This window comes from Lichenostomus cassidix, chromosome 2 (genome assembly GCF_008360975.1).
Source record: "Lichenostomus cassidix isolate B80296 chromosome 2, HeHo_3.0, whole genome shotgun sequence".
Lineage (NCBI taxonomy): Eukaryota > Metazoa > Chordata > Aves > Passeriformes > Meliphagidae > Lichenostomus > Lichenostomus cassidix.
In genome coordinates this window covers 110,039,132-110,054,580 of record NC_139482.1, presented here as the reverse complement: position 1 = coordinate 110,054,580, position 15,449 = coordinate 110,039,132, and the positions used below count along the sequence as shown (strand labels likewise).

Here is a 15,449-nt window from a genome sequence, read left to right as displayed (position 1 = left end):
GGTGTAGATACTTCTGGTAACTAAATACTTCTGGTAACTGTCTGCAGGTGAATGAGATTCCAGTATTGGTTTTGGCATGTTTATTTTGCATGGGTGTTGATACAGCAAGTTAAGATCTTAAAAGGTTTATGTTTGTTCTCAATCTGTTTATCTGAATTATAGGTTGCAGCAAAAATGAAACAGTATAAGGATGAGTTGCTGGCGTCTTGTCTGATTTTTTTGCTCTCTTTACCACATGACATCATCATGCTTGATATCAGAGCATATATTCCTGCACTGCAGGTGAGTCAAAGTGGTGTACAGCTAACACTTTTTTTCCCTAAGATATGTACAAACATTCTGTAACAAAGCCAGTGTCCTTTTGAGCTGTTCAGGTAACCATTAAGCTCTCTACAGTCTTCAATGAGATAGAATACAAATGACTTGACTCTTTGGATAAACAAGTAAATTGATGGAAATTGCTTTTGCACTAAGCAGACTCTCTTAGTGCCTGTGTTGCAATATAAATATACCTCCTGCACTGATCTTGAGTAAGAAGCTAAACAGAGAAAAGTTATTACAAAGGGAGATGTATTGTACGCTAAATGCTTTTAAATTTGTCTCTTTTACCATTAAGTAACGCTGGTCAATGAATGTGAAGGGCTGATAGTTTTGTATTTGGCACTTAGAATGCATTTAAGCTGGGCCTTAGCTGTACCCCAATGGCTGATCTGGGCCTGGATGCTTTGGAAGACTGGTCAGCTCACATCCCCAGACATATGATGCAGCCCTACTACAAGGATGTTCTGCCTCTTCTTGACGGTTATTTGAAAAGCTCTACATCTTCAGGTACATACATGCAAAAATCTGCTAGTCTTAAGGAAGACTAAAATATTTTTTTTATAAAGATGTTGATGTGACATACCTTTTATTTATATTGTGCACGTTCTGTGGTTGGAAAAATACAACTTCCCTTAGACCCCAAAATGTACTTTTTCCTTAAACTAGGATTTACTTGCTTCTGCTGAACAATCAGTAATTGTTGCCATTTTATTTGTTGCTTCTCTGTGATATGTCCTTTGTTTGCTTAAATTGTCCTAGTTTTCACTAGAAGATTTATTTTCCTTAATAAAAGAATAATTGTTGCATCTTAAAAATAAAAATGGGCAAAACAGGGATTTTTTAAATGAAACAATGAGCAGGTCCATGAGATACTGACATAATAAACTGGTATTGATATGCTGGTTTTTTTTGTTCATCAGTTGAATCTCAGAATAACTGGGAAGTAAGGAAACTTTCTCAAGCAGCCCAGAAAGGACGTAGTAAAGTTGTGATACAGCGTATAAGAAAGGCAAAGACACTTTCAGTGGTAAGAACCCTCTTTCCATTTAGAGATAAATGTTAATCCTTCCTTGCCACAGCTTCTTTTTCTTTCTTTTGTGCATACCTTTTTTTTTATAAGGGCTATTTCTACCTTAGATGAGTTTAATGAATTCCATTCTACAGTGTCGCTCAAGAAGCTGTTACATCAACATGACTGGAAAGATGTCATATTCCAGAGTGAGGATGGGAATTAAGCAGAGGAAGGGGACTGAAGAAATCCTGTCAGTCAGTATCATTGCTTGACTGATACATTATGGCAACAAAAATTATTGCCAGCACCCAAAATCAGTTCCCTTCTTAGCAGCCTTGCAGTATGCAGTAGAATTTTGTGAATGTGTAAGTATTTGGGGTTTTTTTAAATTGTCTTGTGGATAGGCTTGTAGTCTTTAGAGGCCAACATACATATTAGTTTGACCAGTGGCCTCTCAAGTATAAGTGTAGTAGTTTTATTTGTATATTCCAGCGCACAAACTGGCCTGGAATAAACCTATTTTTGGGCATGAAACTATTAATTACTCCCATATATAGAACTCTTTCTGACCTGGTTGTCTTTAAACATAATGCTCCTGGAGTGAGTCCAGTGGAGAGCTGCAAAGATGATTAGAGGACTGGAGCGTCTCTTATGAGGAAAGGGTGAGAGAGCTCAACCTGTTTAACCTGAGAAGAGATGACTAAGAGGGGACCTCATCAGTACCTGTAAGTTCCTAAAGCGAAGGTGTCAAGGGGATGGATCCAGACTCTTCCTGGTGGTGCCAAGCAATAGGAAAAGAGGCAATGGGCAGAAACTGATGCTCAGCAAGTTCCATCTGAATATGAGGAAGAACTTCTTTACTGTGTGGGTGACTGAGCACTGAGATTGCACAGAGAAGTTGTGGAGTCTCCCTCACTGGAGATATTCATGAACCATCTGGATGTAATGGGTGTAATCCTGTGCCCTGAGTTCTAGGATGATACTGCTTGAGCAGGGAGGTTGGATCATATGACCTCCAGCAGCCCCTTCCAACCTTAATCATTCTGTGAAACAAAATGAGCGAATTTTATATCCCATACAGGCTGCTTCTGAAAATCAGTTGCCTGAGAGAGGCACTGTTTTGCCTGGAGAAAAGACACTTAGGGGAGACCTTATTGCTCTTTACAGCTATCTGAAAGGAGGCTGCAGCCAGGTGGGGGTTGGTTTTCTCCCAGGTAACAAGTGATAGGACAATGGGAAGTGGCCTCAGGTTGTGCCAGGGGAGGTTTAGATTGGCTGTTTGGAAAAATTTCTTCATGAAAAAGGTAGTCATGCATTGGAACAGGCTACCCAGGTAAGTGGTGGGATCACCATCCCTGAAGTATTCAAAAAGCCTGTGGATATGGCAGCTGAGGACATGCTTTAGTGATGAGCATGGCAGTGCTGGCTTAATGGTTGGACTTGATGTCTTTACAGGTCTTTTCTAATGTAAATGATTCCACGATTCTGTATGGGTACAGGATCTAAACTTTAAGTTCTGGATTTAAAGCAAATGAAAAGAGCAATTTTTGCTTCAGATTTCTTTCTGCTTTTTACGCTGTTATGTCATTCTCTAGGTATGTGTTACTTGTGATAATAAAATTTTACTTGAGAAATGGGAATTGAAAGCTCACAAAATGCAATGGAAATGCTTTCCAGTCTTGCCTTCTTTTGCTTACTAAGCTGGAGCTCTTCTCTTGTATGATGCAATTCTTCTCGTCATGGGTTCTTCATTTTACCTTCTTCATCTGTATTCAATAAAAGCCATAAAACATTCATTTACTCCATAAACCAAGTTACTTCTGTATAGAAGTAACAGTTCTTTCATAATATTAATCTGTTGAATTATTTAGGATAATAGTCCCTCGTTGGAAGCAGTAAGGACTAGAGTGGCACACCTCCTTGGGTCTTTGGGAGGGCAGATTAACCACAACTTAATTACAGGTAAGTATCCTGTCGAAAGTATTTATATGCCTCTGCTCTGTCTCTTGAAAATTGGTTTCATTAAGGCCTCAACATCACTTTAGGAGAATGAGTGAGCTTTTCTAGGATATCTGGGTTTTATTGCTCTTATTTAAACAAAACTGCTTTTATTCAGTTCTGGAGTTTAGTAGAGCAAATGTATTCACCAACTTAATATGGAGTACAGAAATTGTTTAGCAAACTATAGGTAAAAGCAAAAAACAGTGCATCTGAGTGTATGGTTTGATTTATTCCCCTCTGCCTTCTCACTGCAAAGCCATTTTAAAATTTTGTCCCAGTTTGTAAATCCTTAGTACTTGTTTCCACCTTTTCACTACAGTTCTCACTTTATTCAGTGTTTAAGAACTGCAGTCACGAATTGTATAAATCTCAGCAAGCTTACTTTTTCACTTGTGAGTTTAAGGTACATGCCTTTAGTGTGTGCAGGTCACAGAGTTCCGTTTGGGTGCTCCTCAAAAAAAAACCCACAAAACGTTTTCTCCCTTTCTCTGTCCAGTCTATGAATAAGCTTTATAATTTAAATATTAAATACTATATGATCTAATAAAAACAGAAATGGAGAACTATATTGTAAGTACCTGACTACGAGATTCAAGGGTTAAATTCAGCACAAAATCTATTTAGTCTAAAAATTAATGTGGTTGTATAGAACTTTTTTTCCTTTCTTTTCCTGCTAAATTTGTTTTTTTCTGCCTTTACAATCGATTTTCTTTGTGCCAAGTATTTCTCTGTTACTTACTCAAAAATACTATGGGAAAGTAGCCTTATTCTCTGGAAATCAAATACAAAGTATGGTCAGACTTTGTTAACCAAATTAACAAATATGGGAATAAAGGGAGAGAAGGGACTAAGTATGCCAGTTTTTCTTGGGAGGAGATAGCTATAAACGGCTGTAAATGTAGTCATTTTCTGTGCAATTGCAGGAGTCAGTATGTTGGATTTTCTTGTCTGAATTCAAGAATTTTCTGTAACATTAGAAGATGAAAGTACTATATTGGATGTCTCACAGAAGTATTCTAAATTGTGATTCATTGTCTTCTGGATTTACTTGTCTCCAGACTTAACCTGTATTAAAACTGGAGACTGTTGCAGCTCTCAACTGAAACGTTTGCTACAATTTTTTCAGTAATTTATAAAGCATTAACATTGCATGGCAATCTAACTGAAATTGGGAGGTTACAGATTTTTTGACTGAGCTAAGTAAATACTCGCTCTGTGTGTATTGTGTTAAACTTCTTTTCATCTTTTTCAAATGCATCAGCTACCTCTGCAGAAGAGATGATGAAGAAATGTGTATCCTGGGACACTGAAAAGCGCCTGAGCTTTGCTGTACCATTTGCAGATATGAAGCCTGTCATCTACTTGGACTTATTTTTGCCTCGTGTGACTGAACTGGCTCTTTCTGCAAGTGACAGGCAAACAAAAGTATTGATTTTTTTTTTTTCTACATACTTCTTCATGCTGGCTGATAAAATTGCATAAAATAATGTCTTCCTTGTTACTGAACACCTGTTTTAATTAATTCATAGGTAGCAATGTGCTTCTTTGGTGCTGTTTCATGAGGACACTATTGTTCTTCTTTGACACTCTTTCATGATGACACCATTCTGAGTGTTTAGAAACTAGAGAGCAGAAGTTGCTGTAAGCTCTGTCAGACAGCCATTGTGTTTTGAGAGTTAGATTTAACATAAAACCGAATATTTTAAACTAGTGAATCTTCAGTGTTGTTCAGCCTCCTTCTCATGCCCTGCTTATGAACCTGTGGGTTCAGTCCAGCAGAGCATTTAAAAAAAATACACCCTTTCATATGACTCTTTCTCTTGTGCCCACTATTTTGTGTTCTCTGTGAAAGTAATGGATGCATAACCAAAGGGACTTTTAAATTTCAGGTTGCAGCATGTGAGTTGCTACATGGCATAGTCACATATATGTTGGGGAAAGGCACTCAGATGCCAGAAGGACGTCAGGGTCCTCCCCCTATGTATCATTTACATAAGCGAGTATTTCCAGTGCTGCTTCATCTTGCTTGTGACATAGACCAGGTAAACACTTATTTATATGAATTTTAGCTTTTTCAAATACCTTTAAATGTGGGAATTATTTAATAATTTTATTTAGAATTTTTCCTATTTGAAGTTTTCTTAACATGTTGTTTTGGGTTTTTTTTCTGAAATGCAGTGTGTTTTGTAACCTGAAATTCTATTCTAGGGATGGATTGTTTGGATTTTGGGAGTGGGGTCGAAACCTTTTCAAATACTGGTTTCAAATACTTCTATAACTCAGTGTAGTTCAGAGTACCTCAGAGGAGGGTAGAAGAGAGATTCAAGTTTCAAGATTCACTCAGAGAGTTTGTGGGAGTAATACTCTTCATTACCATATTTAATTTCTATAGTTTTTCAGTAATAAGTTAATTGGAGGTGAAGTAGATTATTTTGACATTGAATGAGAGCAAAGCTACAGTCAGAGCATTTGGGAGAGAATTTGTAGCTGCCTCTTTGATACCTAGAGATGATATATTTAATTCAGACATTTGAACTTGATATTTCTGCTCCTTTGCACAAAACAGAACAGACACGTAGCTTCATCTCCACTGAAATGACAGGTCTTGTCCCTTTTGAGACTGCTGTTTGAACTCTGGCATCCATATCTGTTTTTAAATCAAAGGGATTCCGTGTTCTGGTAAAATATATAGGAAGCTGTGTTACCAATTTAGGTGAAACCTCTTTTGCTGGCATGTGGCTGAAATTAAACCATAGGTACATAATGTCTGGATTGGTCCAAACCACAGGCACATATGCACTGCATTTGAAGCATGTATGTATGCATATATAAGTATATTTAACATAAGTTTCATATAATAAGTATATTTAATGTTTGTTGCCTTCTTGTTACAGTATGGCAGTACTCAATCAGGTTGATTCACAGTTAATATTGTTGAAATTCATGAAGTTAGAATAATGATAAAGATTTTAAGATCTAAATACAGATTAAGAAAAATACATCCCTGTTTTCCTGTGTATTGCCATATTGGTCTGGGTCATGCAATGTTCTTTGTCTGACAGGAGATTACTGAAAGTAAGCTTGGAGATCATTGAGACAAGCTGAATAGAAAGCATCTAACCGATATTGATTATTTGGGGTTTTTTGATCATTGATATAGGAATGTAATATTAAATAGACTCTTTTTCAAAGTACTGTTTTTTGTTCTTATGTATTTTGAATAGCAAAGCGTCATAGAAATGTATTAATCCTAGAAATGTAGTTAACATTTGCTGTTTTCAGGTAGCAAGACAGTTGTACGAGCCTTTAGTCATGCAACTCATTCACTGGTTTACTAACAACAAAAAATTTGAGAGTCAAGATACTGTGGCATTCCTGGAAGCTATCCTGGTAGGTTGTAAGTCTTTCCTCTCTCCCTTCTGTGCCATGTGACTTTATTTTTTACTAGCATCATTTTACTACTGAAGCAACCAGGAACACATGAACAGATAGAATGGCCCCTTAACTATTTGAAAGAAAGAAAATGGTTGGTTTATTTATTTATTTTCCAACAATGGTTTAATGTTTCTTAACTGAGGTTTTGATGATGGATTTCTCTTTCTTTGACATTCTCAAAGTACAGGTATATCATCTTCAGATAAATGAAACACTCTTTATCATCAGTATGTACTAGGAACAACTGAAGTACATTCACCATTGATCCCCTGAATGCCTAGCTGTGTGCTTAATTTTTCTCTAAGTATCTTTGCCTTCACCAGGTGTGCTGGTTTTGCATTTAAAACTAGCTTTTGCACTGAACAGAAGTGTTTGGAGGCAAGGTAGATCAAGAGGCTTGGAGTACTTTTTTTTAATGAAAGTCGTTGTCACACCAGTTCTTAAGCAGAGGAGACTCACCCATCAGAAAAATGAAGTGTCTTAGACAAGACTCCTACACTCCTAGTTGAGACAGGAGTAGAAATCCAGATTTTGAGGTGTAATTCAGCTCTGTAGGGGCTGAAAGTTCTGCCCTTCCCTTGGACAGTAGCAATTTTGATCTTTGTTAATTTCTGGTAAACTGTGAATACAGTTTTTTAATTTGCAAATAATGCAATGCAGATAAGCTGCTCCAATACTTCACTGAGACAATAGCAGGGTTTTTCTCATTCTTGAGATGAAATAATCTTGTGTAATTTCAGAGTGGCATAGTGGATCCTGTTGACAGCACTTTGAGAGATTTCTGTGGTCAGTGCATACGAGAATTTTTGAAATGGTCTATCAAGCAGACAACACCCAGACAGCAGGAAGAAAGCCCAGTAAACACCAAGTCTCTTTTTAAACGGTTGTACAGTCTTGCTCTTCACCCCAGTGCTTTCAAGAGACTGGGTGCAGCACTTGCTTTTAACAGTATCTACAGAGAATTTAGGTGAGCAAACAGAGCTTGAAACTGTAACTAACTTAAAAAGTAGTAATTACAGAACTCAAATAGTCATCCGTTGACACTCATTCTATTGATGTATATGATAGCTGTAAAATTCAGTTAGTCAGCTTATTATTTTTTAATAATATTTTTGTAGTTTGAGCTTTCTGCCAGTATGTAAGATACATAAAAATAAATTTTCATCACAAGTTTATGGGAAGCTTTTTATGCCTTTTCAGGATGGTCAGCAAATTTCACTGCCGTTTTTTAAACTGGTTTGGATGTACTTTTTTGTGTAAATATCTTGTGCAGTTTATCTTTACAGTATTTAATTTGTTGGGTTTTAATTAGAATTTTACACTTAGTGCTTCTTCTACTCATGTTTCTAATTTTTTTTTCCTGATTTTTTTTAAAGGGAAGAAAATTCTCTGGTGGAGCAGTTTGTATTTGAAGCCTTGGTTGTTTTTCTGGAAAGTCTGGCTTTAGCCCATACAGATGAGAAGTCATTAGGTGAGCTACAATTAATTAACTATGGAATGAAACAAAAAGTTACCTTGTTGAATCTTGGGTTAAAAAAGAAAAACTAGAACTGTAAGGAAAGTACATTTGCTTACTTTTACAACAGAGGAAGAATTACTTTTCATTATTGGTAAAGAGGTCATTTGATATCTAGTTAGGAACTGTTTGAATCAACTTGCAATGTATAAAGGTGGAATATTTTGAGCCCAGGAGAAAGAACCTTTTCATATTTACGATGATTTACAATTTTGTAATAACACTAAAAGTCCTGGTGGTGCTTCAGATTTGAGTTGTGGTTTTGCAGTTACTCAGTGTAAAAATGTAGCCTGATGAGAATCAGTCTGCTCTTTTATAACAAACAAAATACTCCAAAAATTGTCATTTCGATATATTCTATGAAATATTTCCACCATTTTGTGATACCTTTTCCTCATTGCCTTGTCATTCTTTACAGCAGTATGTAGTTGTGTGAAGAATCTATGACCTCTTTCACAGTACCAATGATTCTTCAATAAACCTACTTTTCTCTTTTTTTTCCTATGTTTTAACTTCCACTAATTAATAGTAATTAGAAAAAAAAAAAAACAAAACCAAAAGTTGGTGTGAGGAAACTTAATTTCTTTCAGAGGAAGAGTTCAGGATATGATAGAAGTGGCCCCAGAAGAATTACTCAAATGGGAAAATTTTACAGTTTCTCTAAGCATGATCACAGAAAGTAAAATGCACAGTTTTATACCAGAGACCTCAGACTTTGCTGGCCATGCTGGCCTGTCTGGTATTTTGTGATTTTGTTCTGCACTCATGAAAAATTTACTGTAGAAGCAGAGGGTAGTGGAGCTGGTAGCCATTAGCCTCTGTCTAAGTCACGTACCATGTCTATAGTGCTGATACCTTGATTCATTTAACCAAATTACAGGTGTTTACTTATCGATGTCCATTCTCTCCTTCTAACAGGTACTGCCCAGCAATGCTGTGATGCTATTAATCACCTGAAGCGCATAATCAAGCATAAAGCATCTTCTCTGAACAAGGAAGGAAAACGGCGAGTACCACGGTCAGCAATTTGCCCTGGGTTTTTTGGTTTTTTCTTTAATATTGCGTTTCAATTAAGGTTGTCAGTAGTTCCATTAAATGCTTGGGGTTCTGAATGAGGATTTCATCCTGTGGCAATTGCTGATACAGACCTCCTGATAGGTCTGTTAAACCACTGGTGGGGAATATGCTGGACATAATAGGAGAGGAGCATGATGGTCATTGTTTATTCCAGCAAGATGAACTTGATTTAGTTTAGCAAGGACGGACAGAAGAGAAAAGCATGTTTCCCTCACAACAGTGTTTATAATAATATTAGTGCTGGTCCTACAAAGCACTTGGAGGAGACTCCTCCAAAGACTTTGTTATGGTTGTTAAATGTTAGCAGAAGAATGACAAGCTGCAACAGGATGATCAGCAATTAAAGAAGGGTGGCAAAGGAAAAAGAGGCAAAAATGGATTCAGTATCAGGATGGATGAAGCTCTGAGTTACCTAGCTGATGCTGCTTTGAGCTGATTGCATACCTGACCCTGCTTTGAGCAGGAGCTTGGACTAGAGACCTCCTTAGTTCCCTTGTCACCCAAATTATCAAGGGATCTTAAAGAAACTGGCAAGTGGAGTCTATATTTCGATCACTGGTGTGGCATTTGATAAACTGTGAGACTGAATGACTCTGGGGATGGAGAAAAACTGTGCAGGTTTATTTAAACTTTAATCTCCGGTTTTGCCTCTTTGAGTTATAGAGAGAAGGGAAGATACCTGATTCTGCATTTTAAATTGTTTTCTGAAAGGACTAGGCTCTGGGGATGCCAAGTAAAGTGAGGAGAAGACAAAAAGTACAAGACATGCTTGTGGGAGAATTCTTTATTGTTGTGCAGATGGGTTGTGGTTAGATAAAAGGGATTCATAGTGCTCATGGAACATTTTGATTTTTTTCAACTGGAAGACTATGGCTTCTTGGTAGATGTCAAGAGGACTGTTAATCCCTAATATTTTTGTGCAGAGGATTTCCAGCTACTAAATCAGTGTGTCTTCAGGACATTGTCATGTGGCTCTTAGTGCAGTGTGGACGACCTCAGACAGAGTGCCGACATAAAGCCATGGAGCTCTTCTATGAATTTGTTCCCTTATTACCAGGTATTTTAAGTTACAGTGCACTGTTATCCTTGGTTTCTATATTCTGTGCCTGCCTTCTGTCTGTGTTTTCTGTGCAAGTTATTACTTACAAGTAAATATCTGTTCACTCAGCATTGTTAAATAGAAACTGAGTAGTTGCTTATGTTGCAAATCAGGTACTGTGAGAACCTCAGGGTTTGTGGCGTGTTTTTGGGCATAGAAGAGGCTTTTGTTGCAGACTTCCTTCCAGGCAGGAAGGAGAATTTCCAGGCCCAGAACTGCTGTTGGATCCAGTGAAAAAAAGAAAAATTTGTTGATGGAGAACTGGTGTGAAATTGGCTTCTTCCTTAATGGCAGTTTTAGGAATGTGACCAAGGCTAAACCAGAATCAATACCTTCTCTGCTAGAAGACCCAGTTGAAAACACAAAGTTTGAGCATGTTAGTTCATTTGCCTCTAGTTCCTTGCTAGTTTGAAATGTGTTTTCCTTTGAGAATTTATACTTCTGTTTCTATTTCTGTCAGGAAACAAGTCTCCATCTTCTTGGCTGGCTGATGCTCTAAAAAACAGAGATGTTTCTTTCCTCATTAACAAATTTGAAGGAGGTGGCATGGATGCCAAAAGTCCATCTGGGATCCTTTCTCAGCCAACTCTCCGTGGTATGCAGGAACCCTTCAGTTTACAGGCTGTCATGCAGTGGATGGACATGTTCTTAGCAGCACTGGATTGCTACAATACATTCTTTGAGCTGCAGATGATCAAGCCTGATGAAGTACTGGGTGAGTGATTAACTGTTGCATTAGGTTCATTCATGTGTGTTACACAAAGCCCACCCAAGATGACTTGGACTTTAGGCTGCTTTTATAAATGCAGAATAGATGGTTTTACAAACTCTCCCAAAGTTTTCCAATGGCAGTTGTAATGGGATGGGGCTTTTTTTATGAAGTACTATATATCTAAGAATGTTTCCTTTTAGTCCTAGAAATACATCTTTGCATTTCTAGATCTGAATCATCCACTTGTCAGCAATCTCTTTTACTCTATCTCATCTTCAAAAATTATTCTGTACAGCTAATTTCCCACTGCTCAGAAGAGCAGTAGATTTTTTTTTGTATTTTTCTTTAAATCCTTCTAAAGCTTTTTACCTGTTCTTTATTAAAATCTGGAGGAAGTAATCAGAAAATAGTGAAAGAAGTCACCTTTTCACTTAAAGCCCTGTACATGTTACCTTTATTCAATTCCTTATGCATCAACTGCATCAGGTCCAAAAGCCCTGCATTTGAATTTTGATCAGGTGAAATAATAACACCTTGTGTAGCCATTTGGGTCTCCCAAAAGGTTATTCTTTTCATTATTCTTGCAAGTCTAAACAAAATGCTTTTGTTCACTGATAGTCCCGTAAAAGTTTCAGGTGGTCTGTCTGTCAGGTGGTCTGTTTGTCAGTGTTATGTCTGTCTTGGTTTAAAACAATATTGTAAGATGCTTAGCTTAGCTAAGTCATTCAAAACTGGGGATTTAAAATTTTTATCCATTTTATTACATATGCCTAAATCACCATCATCATTAGTAAGTGCAGTCACTTCTTGTAGTGATCACTAAGTACAATGCTGCATTGCCCAGAATGGTAATATTTAGAACTGGCAGAGAGCTTTTGGAAAACACTGGTGTGAGGTGTTGTTTCTGTTTTGTCATCTCAGTTTTCTTCCAATCATGAAACATAATATTTTTAAGCTGAGAGCTGCTGTATAATTTCAACTTTGTGTGATTCTTCCCAGGTGTAAATAAAAGTTCCTCATTTTTGGAAGCTGTGCAGTTCTTCCTTGCCACTATTGCTTTGCATGATATCCATGCAGCAGAGCAGTGCTTTGATTGCTGCTCAAAAGGGAGCATGTTCAGTCCACAGGAGAGAGACATTTACAACTACAGCAAGTGTACCATTATAGTCCGAATCATGGAGTTTGTCACCATGATCCTGGAAATGTGCCAGCAGGATTTCTGGAAGGTAGGCTCCAAAATCAGTCGTGGATAAAAAATATGAATTGTATATGTAGTTAAATAGATGTGTTCTGGATGTGGAGTGCTTGCAATGAATATTTTCTGTATGATTCCTGGTGGCATTAAATATGAGGAGGTGGTAGCTGCTTAAAAGACAGAAAGAATTTCCACAACCTGCCTTTCTTGAATTCAGTATGGATATTCAGGCCTCTCTATTTGCCTGGCTTTGATGCAATGTAAATCATATTTAGCTATCTGAGCTACAGTACTTACGAGTCTCTTAGGAAATTCACACTGCAAGTTTAGTTCTGAGACTGTGATTGTTTCTTCAGTAAATCTCTCATAGTGTGAACAGAGGTGTACATCAGGATTTAAAAGTGTATAGTCAAGACTGAACCAGGCCTATGTGGTTAAAAGTTCTTACTTGCAGTTTGATGAGATAGCATATATCCTGTGTTTATTTTTATAGATGCCTAATTGCTGTGCATTAGCATAACTGATTGAAAGGCAGACATTTCAATAGAGAAAATTAGTGAGAATGGGTACTGTTTCATGTTTGGTTTCATTTTAGATAGGATTAATGGTAACTTATGAAGAATTAAGCAGAGAAATCTAAATTAATGTTTAAAGTTTTTATTTAATGGGTTTTTTTCCTTCTAGCTGTTTGAGAAGAAACTGCTAAATGAAAGCTTTATTGAGCTTGTGGTCATGACAGTGTGTGATCCATCACATGTAGGCTTTAACACAGCTGATGTGCAAGTCATGAAAAACCTCCCAGATATCTCAGTAAGACTCATGAAAGCTCTGATGAAATCTCCCTATCAGGAATCTTTGAAATTGTGCCTAAGAAAAAGAATCACACCACAGAGGTAAGCAGGGGCTTCCCGGTAAGCTTGAGTCTAGAACAAATGCTACTCACCATGAGAAGTGGAAAGCAAATAACATTGTCTATGGATGCACTAATGTAACATTATTGCTTCTCTTTCCTCTCTAGCCTTGAGGAGCTTTGTTCCGTTGATCTGTTTAATTCAGAGGCACGTTTTGATCAAGTTAAGTTTAGTGCTGTCCTTTCTGCCTGCAAGCAACTCCAGAAATCTGGCCTGCTTCATTCTGTTCTTCATGGTCAGGTAATTATTAATACAGAAAATAGTAGTGAAGATTTGTATATAGTAAAGAGCTTTTCCTGTGTAAAAGGCGAGGATGAAAACAGAGAACAGATCAGATGAAGTTGTTTAAAACAAGATCAACAGTGAAGAGCTGGTGTTGAATGGGATCAGAAATAAATGGTTTATGGTTATTCCACAGCGCTGAGTAGCAAAATACCGAGGCTTGAATAACCTTTATAATTATGTTAGTGTTTTTCTGCTTGGCTCCAGACTCTGGAAATCAGAATGTAGATTCTAGAACTTCCTTTTAGTGAACTTCACAAGACTGAAAGCTAAAAAAATCAGGAATAACTATCCTATGAAGTGTGGCTAGCACAGTTTTTCCCATGAGAAGTTTTCTTGTGTTTTGTAAATAAAGATAAAGTTTGGATGTTTTTGCAACAGTGTCCCAGAACTTGGGCAGTGCAGGCCTGGCCAATCAGGCCTGGGGGAAGGCTTCTGACTGACCAATCTGGGTGACTTTTGAGAACTCTATATATGTGATGAAATCAAAACAATAAAGGTCATTCCTTCTTGCCACTGAGAACCGATGCATTCATTACTCTGCTAGCTGCTCAACAGCGACAATGAAGGAGGCATTTTTTAACAACTTTTACACAGAGACCATTCAAAGTGATGAGGGAAATTAGAAAATGAATAATTCCTGACTCATCAGAAGCAGTATAGTGGGTCTGAATTGCAGGAAAATGAGACAGGGACCTCTGAAGTGTGGGGATGTAGACTATATTACTCAAATGCCTTTTACTAAGTTTCTAATTGTAGTACATCTCTACGTTGGGCAATTGAAGGAAATCAAGTTATGCAACAGCCACAAAGACTGAGAATTTGTGAGTAAGGCTGTTACAAGGCTGAGTAAAGGTAACAAGTAACAAAATATTTAATTTCTGTGTGCTGTGCATCCTCTGTATCCACAAAATCTAGACCTGTGATTGCAGTATGGTGATAATCAAGGAGCTGCATGGTTTACTATTTGTGTCCCACCCATCCTGACTTAGCTGTTCATTTTACTTCTATAGCCAAGTAAACCTGAAAAGGTGGAGGAGAATCAGAATATTTGGAAGATTTTCGAGTGCTTTATAAAGAAATTATCTGGAGTTCAAGTGTTTTAATTAACTGTACAGATGGATTGGAAGGCCTTTTTTCACCTTATTGTCACTTCTTTGTTGGTTTCCACAGGGTGAAGGGCCTCATTTCTCAGTTGGCTCCAAGCTTCTTTCAGTTGTTTATAAAGGCATTGCCCCTGGGGGTGAAAGGATATCTCTTCCATCATTAGACATCAGCAGTAAGCGATTAGCTGATCGACTCCTGCAGCTGGCCTTTGCTATTGATGAGCAGGTAGGATGTGGTTCTCCAGTTTTAATACTCAAAATAAAATAAAACTTAAAAGTTTGGGATGGGAGCTTAAAAACAAAATCATGTGCTTTTCTAAAAATTTTTAAGTGAAATATAATGTCCTTGAGATAACTCTCTCTATACCTTAATTTTCACAGTGTGAGGAGCTAGTAAGTTTGCTGCTGAACACAGTAGTGTTGTCTGTGCCACTATCAGGAGCATCCCAGAACCACATGATGAATTTCTCTCATGGACAGTATTTCTACAGCCTGTTCTCAGAAACCATCAATCAACAGCTGCTTAAAAACCTGGATGTGACCATAGTCCAGCTTATGGAATCATCTGTCAGCAATCCTCAAATGGTATTTGACTTACAGTTTAAAAGGACAAAGTCAAAAGGGAATGTTGGAAGTAATAATTTTATTATTGTTGTTAGAGGTGGAGTGTGTAGTGGGGGAAAACATGCATTGGGTTGAATTTCAGACAGCAATTGATAGTTCTTAGTTTGGGTTTTGGGGTTTTTTTTGTCTTGACCTGCTGGTGCTACCTTCTTGATCTC

At 37.4% G+C, this 15,449-nt stretch overlaps 1 protein-coding gene across 1 annotated transcript in view; it reads left to right on the top strand.

Annotated features, from left to right (window-relative positions):
- Positions 1–15,449, top strand: part of PRKDC (protein kinase, DNA-activated, catalytic subunit) — an 81,751-nt gene that overhangs the window by 15,107 nt on the left and 51,195 nt on the right. The window contains 17 exon segments of the mRNA XM_085052805.1: positions 163–282; positions 669–828; positions 1,242–1,348; positions 3,205–3,295; positions 4,596–4,759; positions 5,224–5,376; positions 6,617–6,724; positions 7,510–7,736; positions 8,146–8,240; positions 9,204–9,303; positions 10,286–10,419; positions 10,922–11,176; positions 12,173–12,399; positions 13,053–13,261; positions 13,387–13,519; positions 14,735–14,893; positions 15,049–15,252. Of these exon segments, the coding sequence (XP_084908931.1) occupies positions 163–282; positions 669–828; positions 1,242–1,348; positions 3,205–3,295; positions 4,596–4,759; positions 5,224–5,376; positions 6,617–6,724; positions 7,510–7,736; positions 8,146–8,240; positions 9,204–9,303; positions 10,286–10,419; positions 10,922–11,176; positions 12,173–12,399; positions 13,053–13,261; positions 13,387–13,519; positions 14,735–14,893; positions 15,049–15,252 (2,646 nt within the window).